A 13,616-nucleotide genomic window follows, 5' to 3' on the forward strand; every position below is an offset into this window, starting at 1 on the left:
TGTTGTTCTTTAGTAATTTGTTAAGGATAAAATTAATCTAAAGTACTTATAAACTCCTGAACAAAATTTATTTACGAATTTATATCAAAGAAATCACTTAGGGTTATGTAAACAATCAAATGTCTGGGTTTCATGAAAGTAAAGAAATAAAAAATAAACAGAAATAAATCTGAATGAATCTGATGAATGATGTGTCTGTCTTTGTAGATTTTTTTCAATGATTGTATAGGTTATTGGATTATTTATATTTGGTATCCGGGAAAAATGGTCCACGTAACTACTTGTCCACGTATTCCCTTAACACACAGTTTTATATGAAATAAAAAATTGAAAAATTACGTTAATATATCATTTAGGTAGTTTGTTAAACCATTAAAAAATGTTTGTAATAAATAGATATTATTAATGTTTTCCCAAGCGTATTTTTTAATAAATGTATTTGTTTAAATCTTCATTTTATTAAACGCTTTTTATCCGTTTTAATTGATTAAATATTCGAACGACTCTTCATTAAAATATAATATATTTTAGATAATAATAATTTTAACATTAAAATATTTAGCATTTACGATACAATATACGTGATACGATAGTGTCGTTCACGCTAAATCATCAGGACAATCGATTTTTATATTTATTTCAAACTATTGATTTATTATAAAAGCAGTTTACTGTTTTGTATAATTTTTAATTTTGTTTGAAAAATAATTTAATTTTAATCTAAATATGTTAAAATGTTTACATGCCAAACTTACGTAAAGAGTTACAAATTAATTATTCATTTGTGTACGGTTAAATTTTCTTTTTATAAATTTCGTAAAAACAACAAATGATGCTTGAAATATTTTATTATTAGACTTCAGGGCACCGGACAGACTACATAACGATATTTAAGGTGAGTGTTGCTAAGTTTGACAACCTTATTTATCGATAAATACGATATGCCGACATTTATCGGCTAAGAGAAGTAAGTCTTCTCTCTTCGCAGAAAAGTCAAACAGAAATAAGGATTCATTCTATTACACAACTAAAAGCAATATTTATTATGAAGTCGAAGAAACAATCATGTAAAAATATTTTTATATTTTAATTTTTTGGGATGTATTTATTTTAATTTGAATATAACATCAAATAGGTAATTAATTTTAATTAAACATTAAGTCAGTATCTACGCTGGTTACGCTATATGTGTATATACTATGTGTGTCTATTAAAACTTCGCCATCTTTGGGTGTCTCGTTCATAAGGCTCCCTCGAGAGCCTGATATGTAAGAAAGTCAACGAATTTATAAAATTTACACCACTATAAGGCCAATATAACGCCAAAATATTTCGAGTATTTTATGAGACAAGTGTTTTATCAGAGATCGAAATTCGATCAATTTGTATGATATCTATTATTTCGAATTTAATTTTTCTTGGTAACATTACACGTCAATAGCTACTAAACAAATGAAAAAAAGTTTCCTATTTATATAAAGACATAACATAACTGATTTTATATATTTTGCAGTACTCGAAAATTCTAAGTAAATTTCGTTCCATTTCTCATTACGAAATCTAACATTTTGGATGCACGTTTAATACCATTGTTAATGATGAGGTATGAAAGTAAATTTCGAAGATAATATACTCCAAATTCTCTAACCAACTCAACTTCTCTAAGACAAGAGTTGCCTATGACATAAGTAGACGGTGTGACGTGTAGTTTCCGTGTAAATTTGATTGATACATTTCTTTATATTAAAATCAAGTCTGTTTTCATTACACTACTATAGCAATCTATTTATATCGCTTTGTAACAGCTAAGTGTGTTCATAGTTTGGAATGAGTAGGGTCTTTAAGAATCCTACATTTCCCCGAACCAGGTAGACAGGAAGAGGAGGAGTCCCAGTGACGACAAATAGGGAAAGCCTTTAATTATTCGTTAAATATGGACAGAAGCCGAATGCTAATCATAAGGTATATTAATAATATACCAACGTCAGAAATAACAACGTCAATATTAATCTAAATGATAATTAAGCCGATAAGCCAAAGGGTGAGAATAAAGGGTTAGTAACTAATAGTAAACTACGCTTACAAGAGCTAACAATTGAGACAGTTGAATAGTTTGTCAGATAACTAACCCTAAGTTATCTCTCCGTATAGTTATCCGTAATGTCTAACATAACGTAATGCTTAAGATATCAATTTTATGGCTCTTGTCATTTGTATTAATATAATCTTAATCTTTGATTTATTACATTATATTTTTAATTAGAAATAAAACGATGCTGGTATAACTACACTACAAAAGTACTTTGGTAATACATAAATCATGTAATTAATAAAATTTTATTTCCATCTCAATAACAATTGAGAAAATAGATGATAATATTAACAAATAGTCTACGGCTGCCATTTGGGATTTTTTGTAAAATACCTTCGTCTTTTTTATAACAATAACAAGCTTTTGGCACTTAATTCATTTTCTCTCCATGAAAAACCACACACCGTATCACATTTCAACCTAATTCAAACATATATTTCTTTCTTAAATCAATCGTGGCGACGTATTTGAGACGAGAGGAGTACCAAAAAAATTTACAGCGCTTTTTATTTGTAACCATAAATGTAACCATACCATATTCTTCAGTATATTTTGCAAAATATGTGCAACACGAAATCAATTATCAAACTGAATATTGCCGTTCATTGTAGATAAAAAAGGATAAAATAAATAAATATATAGTTTGCACTGAGAGGTGCGTGTTAATGTGAAATCGGAAATTTCGCTGGCATTAGGCACGTTCTGAAGCTTCCTTAATGAGAACTAAGGATTGGAAGTTTAATAATCTTCGCTTGTACTATCTGTGTTATAAAAATAATTATCTTTTGGGGACATATCACAATTATTTGTTTCTTAATATTGTGGCCATCGATTTCTGAAACAGCTGCCAATCAAGACCTCTATTTCTATAATGTCAAAGTAGTTCGATGTGACAACAATCACGATATTACTTTTGCGGAGAATTTTTCAAAAGAACACATTACTTTTATGCGTGACTTATTTGACGTTATACATATAATTGGTAAAAAAACAATTGCATAAAAACAGTACTAATAAATTTAAATATAAAAGTGCAAGAAAAACATGTAATCACAGCTTTAGACACATATAATATGCACCTACATATTATGATTATAGAACTTTCGCTACGCTTTATCGCAAGGATGTAACCTTCCGTTTGAGTATGTAGAACTTATATTATAACGTGATTAGTGGTTGAAGTTAGTTTAGTAACTTTAAATTGATGAAATAATATAAATTCTAATTAAAATACGTTCACGTGGTAAGGACTGAAAATTCAGTTACATTATTTGTTTTAATACACATAGATAGCCTTATATGTGGAATGAATGTTTCATAACTACAAGTAGTTACACAACTATTACTATTTATATAACATTGCGGTAAGTTTCATTTAAAAATATATAGCAATATTTATTCGTACGATATCGCTGCAGTTGGCTTTAACGTAAGATGGAAATATTTTTCAAGTACGGACTTTATTTCTCAAGCTGTTTCTATCGAGAATTTATATACTTGAAGAATTTAAATAGCACATTAAAGTAATATAAGGTAAAGTAAATTGATGATGAAATTGATTATGTTTAAAACATCTTAGTTTAATGCAAATAAAAATAATATTATTGATCTAGTAATATCATTAAATGCAATTCTTTATCCGATGGTCACTTATCAAAAGTAGGCCGATCCATTACTTATTTTCTTAATAATGTAATCAAAGCCACATATTTGGAGAAGGCTAATACGATTCATGGTCTAGCTAGTTATAGTAAACAAAGATGTAGATATTTTTTCTTCCTAGTTTCACATTCATTGAATTAATGAATATCAAGTATAAAAACATATTCACTAAATATATTCCAACTATAATACTCGTGAGTTTTCCAATGTTCATAGTTGATGGAGAAGTGGCAGTGGAATCAATGCTCAGTTGTTTGCATCACAATATTTTATTTGGAAGGTAGACAAACCTACCAAATTCGTCACGCCAATAATACAAAACTTAGTACGATACTTTATGTCATTGCATAAAAATAGTGCACAAAATGGGCGATTGTGATGGCTTATTTAATTATTTTTATTGTTCATTGAACAAGCTAATTCTAAGCAGCTTAGCTCTACTGGGATATATTTCGCCAAACTACTATAACGTTACTTGTGCCAGTAATATTAGTATCAGTAGGCGTATTCATAATACAAACAAGAACACAACAAAATTGTATGTATTGATACTCACCCAGACGAGCTTGGAGAAAGCCCTACCATGATGGAAAGATAAGATTTTTAATTTACTTTATCATTTTTTTATGATATAGGTAGGCGGACGGGCAAATAGGCCACCTGATGGTAAGTGGTCACCATCACACATAGACATTAGCCCTATAAGAAATATTAACCATTCCATGCGCCATTCCATTAAATGCGCCACCAACCTTGCAAGCTAAGATATTATCCCCCTTGTGCCTGTAGTTGCACTGGCTCACTCACCTTTCACACCGAAACACAACAGTATTAAGTATTGCTGTTTGGGGGGCTTGCACAAAACCCTACCACCAAGAATCCAAATCGGAATTTGGTATACTAAGATTTAGGATTTTATTTTAGCTACAAGCAGACTTCACTGGGCGCGTTTGGAATGCAACGTCAAAACATTGGAACGTCTCGTCCATATACACGGAACACAAATTCTAAGGTTCTTTGTTTTCCTGAGGTGAATTCCAATAATTAGATTATTAGAGAAACATCAGCAGAGTTCAATTCGGCATCTAGATATTTTGGAAAGTATTTCATTTTTTAAGAAGTCTGCTAAATTAAAATTTCCACGGTACGAATTTATCATATCCGACGAAGAATTCTTATTTAAAAATTATATAAAACAGCGTCGTTTTTTGTCTTTTGTATGTATCTTCAATAAATTATTCATACATATGAGGGCTTCCTTACGACGTTCACCTTCGTTACCGAGAACGAGAGCTCCTCGCCTGGGTTTGAACCCACAACGGCAACCTGTACTCGAACCACTTTGTATTCTTGGCTCAATTCTATGTATCCAATGTTTGATTGATCTGTTGTACGAAAATAAATCTCAAATTTCCCAAAAACCTCGTTTCTCTAGAATAGGTACTTAAAAAGTATCCTATATTTATTTTCAGCGCTTAAGTTACCACTATTATAATTTATTTGTCAATTTACTGGAAATTTTATTTATCTGTAATAAGTACTCAATAAAAATGTGTCTTATATTCAAATTCAGCGCTTAAGTTATCACAATTATAAATTATTATTTAAATTTCGATAATTGTATGTAAATTATTTTTTTAAATTGTATTAAAAACAGACAATATAAATCCATACTTATTTCAAAATGGTCGTCATATGTTATTGAAATAATTTTTAGCTTCTGAAAACCAATAATTAAACACTGAGTAAAATGATTAAAACAAAAAAGTTTCTCTAAAAGAAAAGTATATTTTCTTATTATTATAATAATAAACAATTAGCAACGAATTACGCACACAGGAAATAGTAAGTTTAAGAGCTATGGTGCGGAGGTGATATGACACATAATAGAATCGTCATATCACGAGTCGGAGTATTTTCAACAGTATGTGTTCATTTAACATCCATCTCTTTTAACATTCACTTGTATTAATTTACAAAATTCCAATGACACTTCTAGAATATTCAATAAATAAATCAAAGCTTCTGCTGATATCATAAGCCTCATACCGGAAATTTTAGATTAAAAATATTTTTGTCTTATAATTATGTTTTATTAAAATTGTTCATATTTAATAAGAATATACTATATTACACAGCGGAAGAACAATTACATAAAACAAATTAAACTATATAATATTATGTTAGAAAATGTCTAATCGCTAAAAGGCGAAAAATACGGCAACCTTAGGACTGAGGAAATGCTCTAGTGACGGTTTAGATGTACACGTTATATATTATAAGATAAATAATAATAATTGGTGGTGTCAAGTATTGGTAGCGCTTTGTGTAAACCCACCAAATAGAAAAAAATAGTGTTTGAAGGGCTAGTGAGCCAAAGAAACTACAGGCACACGGGACAAAACATCTGAGTTCTCAATGTTGGCGGCACTTAGGCGATTTAAGGAATGGTTACTATTCCTTACTACGTCTATATCTTTGAGCGATGGTGACCACTTACCATTAGGTTGCCATCCGTATACCTTTTTTTATAATATATATATATATATATGTATATATATAGTAGTATTTCCAAACATATTAAATTTGATAAAAGGTCAAGTCCTCTATTGTAAATTGTTTCACTGCCGTACCTCTGAAAACACGTAAAGTCGCTGTTGCACTCTTCAATCCGATAAAAAACATAAAACTTTCGAATGGATATAGAATTGAGATCCAAAAATAGTTTTTTGTTTCCATATTTTTTTATTATAAATCGCCAACTAACGATTGAGAAGTCTCATTTTCATGTACTTTCATGTAAACAACTCAATACCATTTCGCAATCAGTAATTCAACCAACAACAAAATATTGTAGACTCATTTCTATGACATAGTTCCAATACTATAAATTTAGTTTTTATGAGGGTTAAATACAGAGCGTTGTTAACCAAGACCCCGTAGCTAGTCGTTAAGTTTGTAATTAACTTTATCAACTTCAGTTGGAATATAACTTAGTTCGAAGGAAATGTATAGCTGAATATTAAAAGCATAATTATGATATTACCATAGCTATATTTTACTATGTTGTCACTGTATAGGATAAATAAAACTGGAGTGGAAAATAGTGCTGTTTTACATTTTTAGAGGTATTCTCCTCTATTGACATTATTGCATGACACAAAACTTATATATGGTACGAAAGGCCAACGAACTTTGCCTTATATAATTTTACCAGCTAACTTTACGGAATATATCTAGTGATAAACTTCTGAAATCTGGAAATTATTAATAAAAGTACAGATAAAGTCGACGTATATTTCTCATATTTGTATTAATGATTTTAGGTAGGTTGGAATGAATGGATTTAACAAAGGTATCAAGCTTACAGTTCTTGGTTTTGGTTGTTTAAAATGGCCGATTTGCCATTACAGTAGAGATCTGTAACTGGAAACGTGATTGAAAGGAATTTACGTAATCCAAAACAAAATACAAGTATTAAGGAAGCAATCCAATTTAATGCGATTACCAAAGATTGAGAGTTCAAACCCGGGAAAGCATTTCATGGGCTTAATATGATCTCATGCTTGGCAAAGAAAGAAAATATCGTCAGAAAAATTAAGTGTTAGATGAAATTATATTAACCAATTATCAAGTGTAATGTAGCAGCGAGATTAAATAAGCTACAAATCTTCTCCATGTCAAATGTATATTTTATTTTAAACCTATTTAATTGTATTAAATTGTATATAACTACCGTAAAAACGTACATTCACGATCAGTAGTAGCATTCTTCTTGTAAAATTGGTGTTCAACAGTGCACGAATAAAATATATTAATGTATTAATATACTAATATTATTAAATATATATTTTTGATTCTGATTTTAATAGAATATTTTTCCGAGCGCTTTGCTTAAATCAATACCACATACCATGGAAAGCACCGTGCACCTTGCCGTGAAACTGATATTCCTGTACCATCTAATTCTTTCCTGTCCTGGTTGGTGGCACATTGACGATGAAAAGAATGGTTAATATTTCTGACAACGCGAAAGTCTATGGGTGGTGGTAGCATCAGGTGGCCCATTCGAAAGTCCGCCTAATTATAACATAAAAAAAAACGAGTATATTGAATTTTTGAAATAAAAATGAAATGGAGCCACCGCTACATTATTATTACTAGTTAAATTATACATATTATACGACTACAATTTCCATTTAATATAATTATAGTCCTAATAACTAATAAACGTTTCGGTAATGCCATGAATTCGGCCACAAGCATCAAAGTCGAAAAGTTCTCTGAAATTATTAGTGTGTTGTTCAAATAGTAAATATATTTTGATGTTTATTTACTCGATTTTGGTATCATTAAAATTACGTATTACGGCTAATTCATAGTTTTTAGACATTATTACTTGACATTTACGGCAAGCCCACTCGTAGACCAAGCAAGCTAATTAGGAGTAGACGATTTACTACTCGTAATTGGCTTAAGTTTTGATATCAATTAACATAAAGCTACAAATTGATTAGCAATTTTATTGATTAAAATATTACGCTTATTATAGTCACTATTTACATTTAAATAAGTACTAGCGAATGCTAAATATGCTACAGAATTTCTTTACGAGTATACAACGTTCACAGCTTTTTTGACATTAGACAATACAAACCGCTACCTGCATTTTAAGTCTGTATCCCCTTTTTTCTGTATTATCTTCGAAAATATTAATTTAAATTATTAATTAATATAGAGCCGTATTGATCTATATTAAATGCAGAATGTATTAAATATCGCATTTAAAAGTAAAGGATAAAAAATGGTTATTGTGGGTTATCTCTATGAGATAGACATATACCTACCATCGCGGACTTTTTTATAGACCTTTTTATCTATCTCGTAGGGTTCAGCCATCGTTTGCAATGTAAGCACTAAAAACTTGTTAATTTAGGCCATCTCATTAGATTACTCTAAAAGTATAATTGTTTTTCTAGTACAGTATGCAGGTATTCTACATATAAACCTTCCTCGTGAAACTGCATCAAAATCCGTTGCGTAGTTTTAAAGATCTAAACATACACATAGAACAGACAGACAGCGGAAAGTGACTTTCTTTTATACTATGTAGTAATAGAGCCCAAAACACTATGAAAAATGAAAACCTAGGCTAATAATTGAGACTTAAAATCTTCTTACTAGATTCCCAATGGGAAAGGTATTATTTCAAACTGAAGTATTGACCTAATTTATTTCATTTTAAGACATATTTTTTTATTCTCAGTTGACCAAATTTTTTATCGTAAATATACTTATTAATTCTGATAGGTTATATAAGTCTAGCAGGTTTATGTCAGTTTAAAAAATATAATGAAAAGAAGAGGGCCAATTAAAATATTTAAGATAACGTACCAAATATTTATTTTTTTCACAATTACGTTTGAAATACGAATATCCAATGTAGACTACATTTGTGCGTATTAAGTACATAATTTTAAGTACAGATATTAGTTATTATTTATTTAATTTTATTAATTCGTAGGGTTTTTAGAGCCACTAAGAGCTGTGGATATTGACGACTACGCTTAACTTACAAAGAAAAATTCCTTCGTCAAGCCTTACGACCCAAGGGAAACTTGTTGTAATTGGAACTGGATTCGAGCTGCTCTACCGAGTGTCGGTGACCGCACTTTGAAATTATGTTTACATTCGTGTCAATCAGTTTGCTTAGTTTATTTGAACTATTAAAATTAATTATAAAAATATTTTGTTGATACCTACGATATGACAACAAAATATTACATTATTGGTGATCAAACTCGGTAGATCTATATTAAATTATAGCTTTATAATTAATTTAGTAAAATAGAAATTCGAAGCAACTTATTAGATTTGTATGGAAACGGCATCTAGCTTTCAACGCGACGCAAAAGTAAACGAAAGAACAACCGCGAACAGGTGATTATTTATTTATGTTTTCAAGTGTTTACAATATATTACAGTAGCATCTAGTAACTTTGCGGTCTGGTTTCTTTGAAATATACATTAATTTATTTTCAGCATACTACTATATCATTGACGGGAAATTATATCGTTAACAGGTAGGTATGCTTCTTTGTTCAATTTTTATGCTATAAACGTCGATCAGACTAAGACCACTGGCTTTTAGCCAAAACTAGCTTCGGATCTCGGCTTCAATGAAATATGTGCGTCGTTTCGCCTACGGTATTGAAATTGATAAAGGATAGACAGTAATGGGGACGTGAACGTCCGTGTATACTGATTATATGTATTGGTGCTACTTTACGACTATGTGAAATAATATGGTATAAGTAAACTAGAAACAATGATCTAGGGTAAATAAATAATAAAGTAATTCTCTCTTAAGCTTCTACATCATTTATTATTTATTCTTTTAAATTGTTATATAAATTACTTATTAATAATAAAATACAAATGATAGCGTAAAATTTTTGGGAGCAATAAAATACATGAACGAGATATTATCACAAACAAAAATTTAATTTATAAGTCTTATTATTAGAATTTAATTGCCAGTAATAAAAAAAAAAACAATTTTATATAATAAATCAACATACTCCATTTCATCAAAAGATACCTTTAACATTTCAATAAATACTTATTTTAGATATTTAAATATAATATTTACACTTTATTATCACATAGCACATCCGTGAATTCTACTATACTACTATTTGGAAATATATACAATTCGCTGACTCTTTCGTCCCCAATCGGTAAATCGCTGTCGCCGAATCGAGATCTTCTAGAAATGTCTTTAATGCGGTTGTCGTGTTGGCATCCGTTTTTAATCATCGTGAACTCTTCTGATTTCAACACTCTACATGGATTTTCCTTTTGATGATCTCTTGTTTGATTTTTTACACATTGACATTGATTTTTAGCGGCCTTTAGAGAGTCAACTGGCGTTATGTTTATTGATTTCCTCGTTGAGTAAATGCTTCTTTCATTTGTTGATCTTATTGACAAAATTCGAGTTCTGTATGACTGTCCGTCCTATGAAAAAGATAAAACTCTTCAATAATGGTTTTAATGTTAAATTTAAATAATAAAATCATAGCAATCTCACCTCATAACTATCATTCGTGAATCTATTACGTTTTTGTCTAAACGTAAATCTTTGTTTGAATTCCTTTTTGAACTTTTCCTGCAATGAAGAAAATGAAATTAAAAGAATTATTCAATACACAATTCATCCTAAACTTGTAAATAACAAATTTTTGCAAATTAAAATGCAAATATTTTTTACCTAAGCAGATTCAAAGAGAAGGGAAATGAAATAATTAATAATGAATATTTAATGTCTAAGAAAAAAATATCGCGTTGAGTCCTATTTAACAGTAGTTCTTAATTAACTTTTTATTTTTAGGATCATGCGTGTATAAAGGCAATTATATAAAATTTGTAATTAGTTTATGATTACAAAATAAGCCAGTATAATTATATACCAGGCAAAAATAAGTTCAACCTTATTACATATATTATTAATAATTTCTTGAAGGTCTACGATAGACCCGAAAGAAACCTATCATCAATTATAGATTGTTAAAAAATAATGATTTTTTAGTCTATAACGTATATTCGCAAAATTCGTATAATTGAGTTATTTCGATATTAAATCCACAAAATTCAATGACATGACAGTTCAAAGTGTTTGACGTTTACGAGAGCATTCAAAAAGTGTGTACCTAATAATAATTTCGTCAGAGGTACGGTAGTTAGTATATTTGTATTTGTTTAGTTATTTATTTTACTCAAACAAAGCCGGGTTTTTTATCTAGTAAAAGAATATTTAACTAGGTACAAAAACATTTCATTGAATTGTTATTTTAATTAATTTTACACAAAGCTTGCATCGATTCATCGAATCTTTCAACAAACCATTAATACAAATCTACTTATTCTCTCGACCATGATATAAATTTAAGCTGAATAAATGAGTACGTTCAACATCTTTTAACTAAAGAAATTAATATAATTAAACTATAAATACATAAAAACGTAACTCATAATGGAACTATGTTATGTTTAGGTTTTTTTTATTTTATTTCGTTATTAATAAACGTGTAATGCAATTGTATGCACTACATAATAAATAAATATATCCATGGATAATTCTACTTACAAATAGTAAATTTATCGTATTACCTATCTGCTAACACAACGATCTTTATACCATAATAATAACCAGGCCAACAATAATGAGAGATGTCCTTTTTAGTAGACATCTACTAAATTTCAAGTCTACAGGTATTTGTACCGCAAAATCCGTAATAACGTCGAAAATTTGAATGTACGTTTAGATTAAGTTAAATAAAGATGACGGTTTACAAATGAATCTTATTATAAATTTGTTTTAAGCGCTCAGATTTGGAAAAGTTATATAAAAAAAACGTGGCTAGAATTTCTCCTTAAAATGTCTGATAAACATGAATTCGATTATAAATCTAAAGATAAAACTCGTAGTCAGTATCTCGAAGGTCTCTATAAAAGTCGTTTCGGCCCTGATTTAATGTTAGTTAACATGGATTACAAAGTACGATGTTGTATTTCGTTTCATAGTACGTTAAGTTTCGATGAATTTACCCGTCATTAATTTTGTTTTTCGCCCCTTAGAGAATATTTTTAATACCTACTATAGTGCAGACTAATTCGATTTAATGTATCCATATAAGACAAAATAAAATGATTTGATAGATTATTCTTGAATGGTGAGTAGTCAGACTTACAATATAATTTACTTATAACTTTAATATTTTTTTTTTTATTTCAATCGATGTGACATAATAATGAAATAGTCAAATGTTTATTTTAAACTACTTCTGAGGTACAGGCTATATATACATAGATAAAATATTTATTTTATTGCCATTTAATATCTGGGAATTATATTAAGTTTAATATCTGAAATAATTATGAAATCATTGCTTTTATTAAAAACTGATTTTGTACATCCTATTCGGCTGATAAGCCTATAATTTATCTGTTTTATTAGCAAGGATATTTTGTATTGTATAAATTTATTGAAGGCAAAAAGCATGATCATAGTATCAAACAACTAATATTGTAGAGGAAATAAAACTATAGTATACCAATGAACTGATTAATACAATGAATCTTACTCACGTTATATATGGCGTAAATGAAAGGATTGTAACAGGAATTACTCATTGCGAGCCAGTCGAAGCAGAAGAAAATCACATTTATATATCTGTACCTGTAAATAAACAAAAACATAAATATGTATGTATGTAAGATATTTTTAATAGCAATATTGAGAATTAAAGGATTATTTTTTAAATGGAATAGCAATTTCTTTCTATTGCAAAAAAATATATATTTATATTGCAAAATATAAATATATATTTTTAAACGAATACCTAAATAAATATATTTAGGTATTAATATTATTATTAGGTCAAAATTAGACTACGGTTTCAGACGAAATATAGTGGCCGTGTACTACGTACATGTGCCCACAATGGATATCATGCAAAATGAGTCAACGTTTCGATAAAATCACTCTATTTTCAATTACAAATGTCAATAATAATCATAATAAGTCACTTAAAATGAACGTTGAACCATTGAACACAACACAAGTCTAAGAAACAAGTGTACGCGTATTGGCGCTCAATGTCACCGCCTAACTGTGTCATCAATTCCATCGCCCACGAAGAAATTCGGCAACTCTTTTCTTCGCACCTGAAATAAATGGAATTATCTACCAGCACACGTGTTCCCCTCCTCTTATAACGGGGTTTCTTCACACGAGGCGTGAATAGGCATCTTGCGAGCTGGCATGGCGAAGGAAACTAGTGCAGTTAATTCTACCTGA

The 13,616-nt window shown here is 29.4% G+C and overlaps 1 protein-coding gene across 1 annotated transcript in view; it reads right to left on the reverse strand.

Moving 5' to 3' along the window:
• Window positions 1–10,142: 10,142 nt before the first annotated feature.
• The window catches only part of LOC125064093 (RYamide receptor-like), a 53,093-nt gene continuing 49,619 nt past the window's right edge, over window positions 10,143–13,616 (reverse strand). The window contains exons 9-11 of the mRNA XM_047670881.1: window positions 12,905–12,995; window positions 10,848–10,925; window positions 10,143–10,774 (exon numbers count right to left, since the gene is read on the reverse strand). Of these exons, the coding sequence (XP_047526837.1) occupies window positions 10,403–10,774; window positions 10,848–10,925; window positions 12,905–12,995 (541 nt within the window). The 3' untranslated portion in view covers window positions 10,143–10,402. The remainder of the gene's footprint in view (window positions 10,775–10,847; window positions 10,926–12,904; window positions 12,996–13,616) is intronic.

The sequence above is a fragment of the Vanessa atalanta genome, chromosome 5, assembly GCF_905147765.1.
Source record: "Vanessa atalanta chromosome 5, ilVanAtal1.2, whole genome shotgun sequence".
NCBI classification, from domain to species: Eukaryota; Metazoa; Arthropoda; class Insecta; order Lepidoptera; family Nymphalidae; genus Vanessa; species Vanessa atalanta.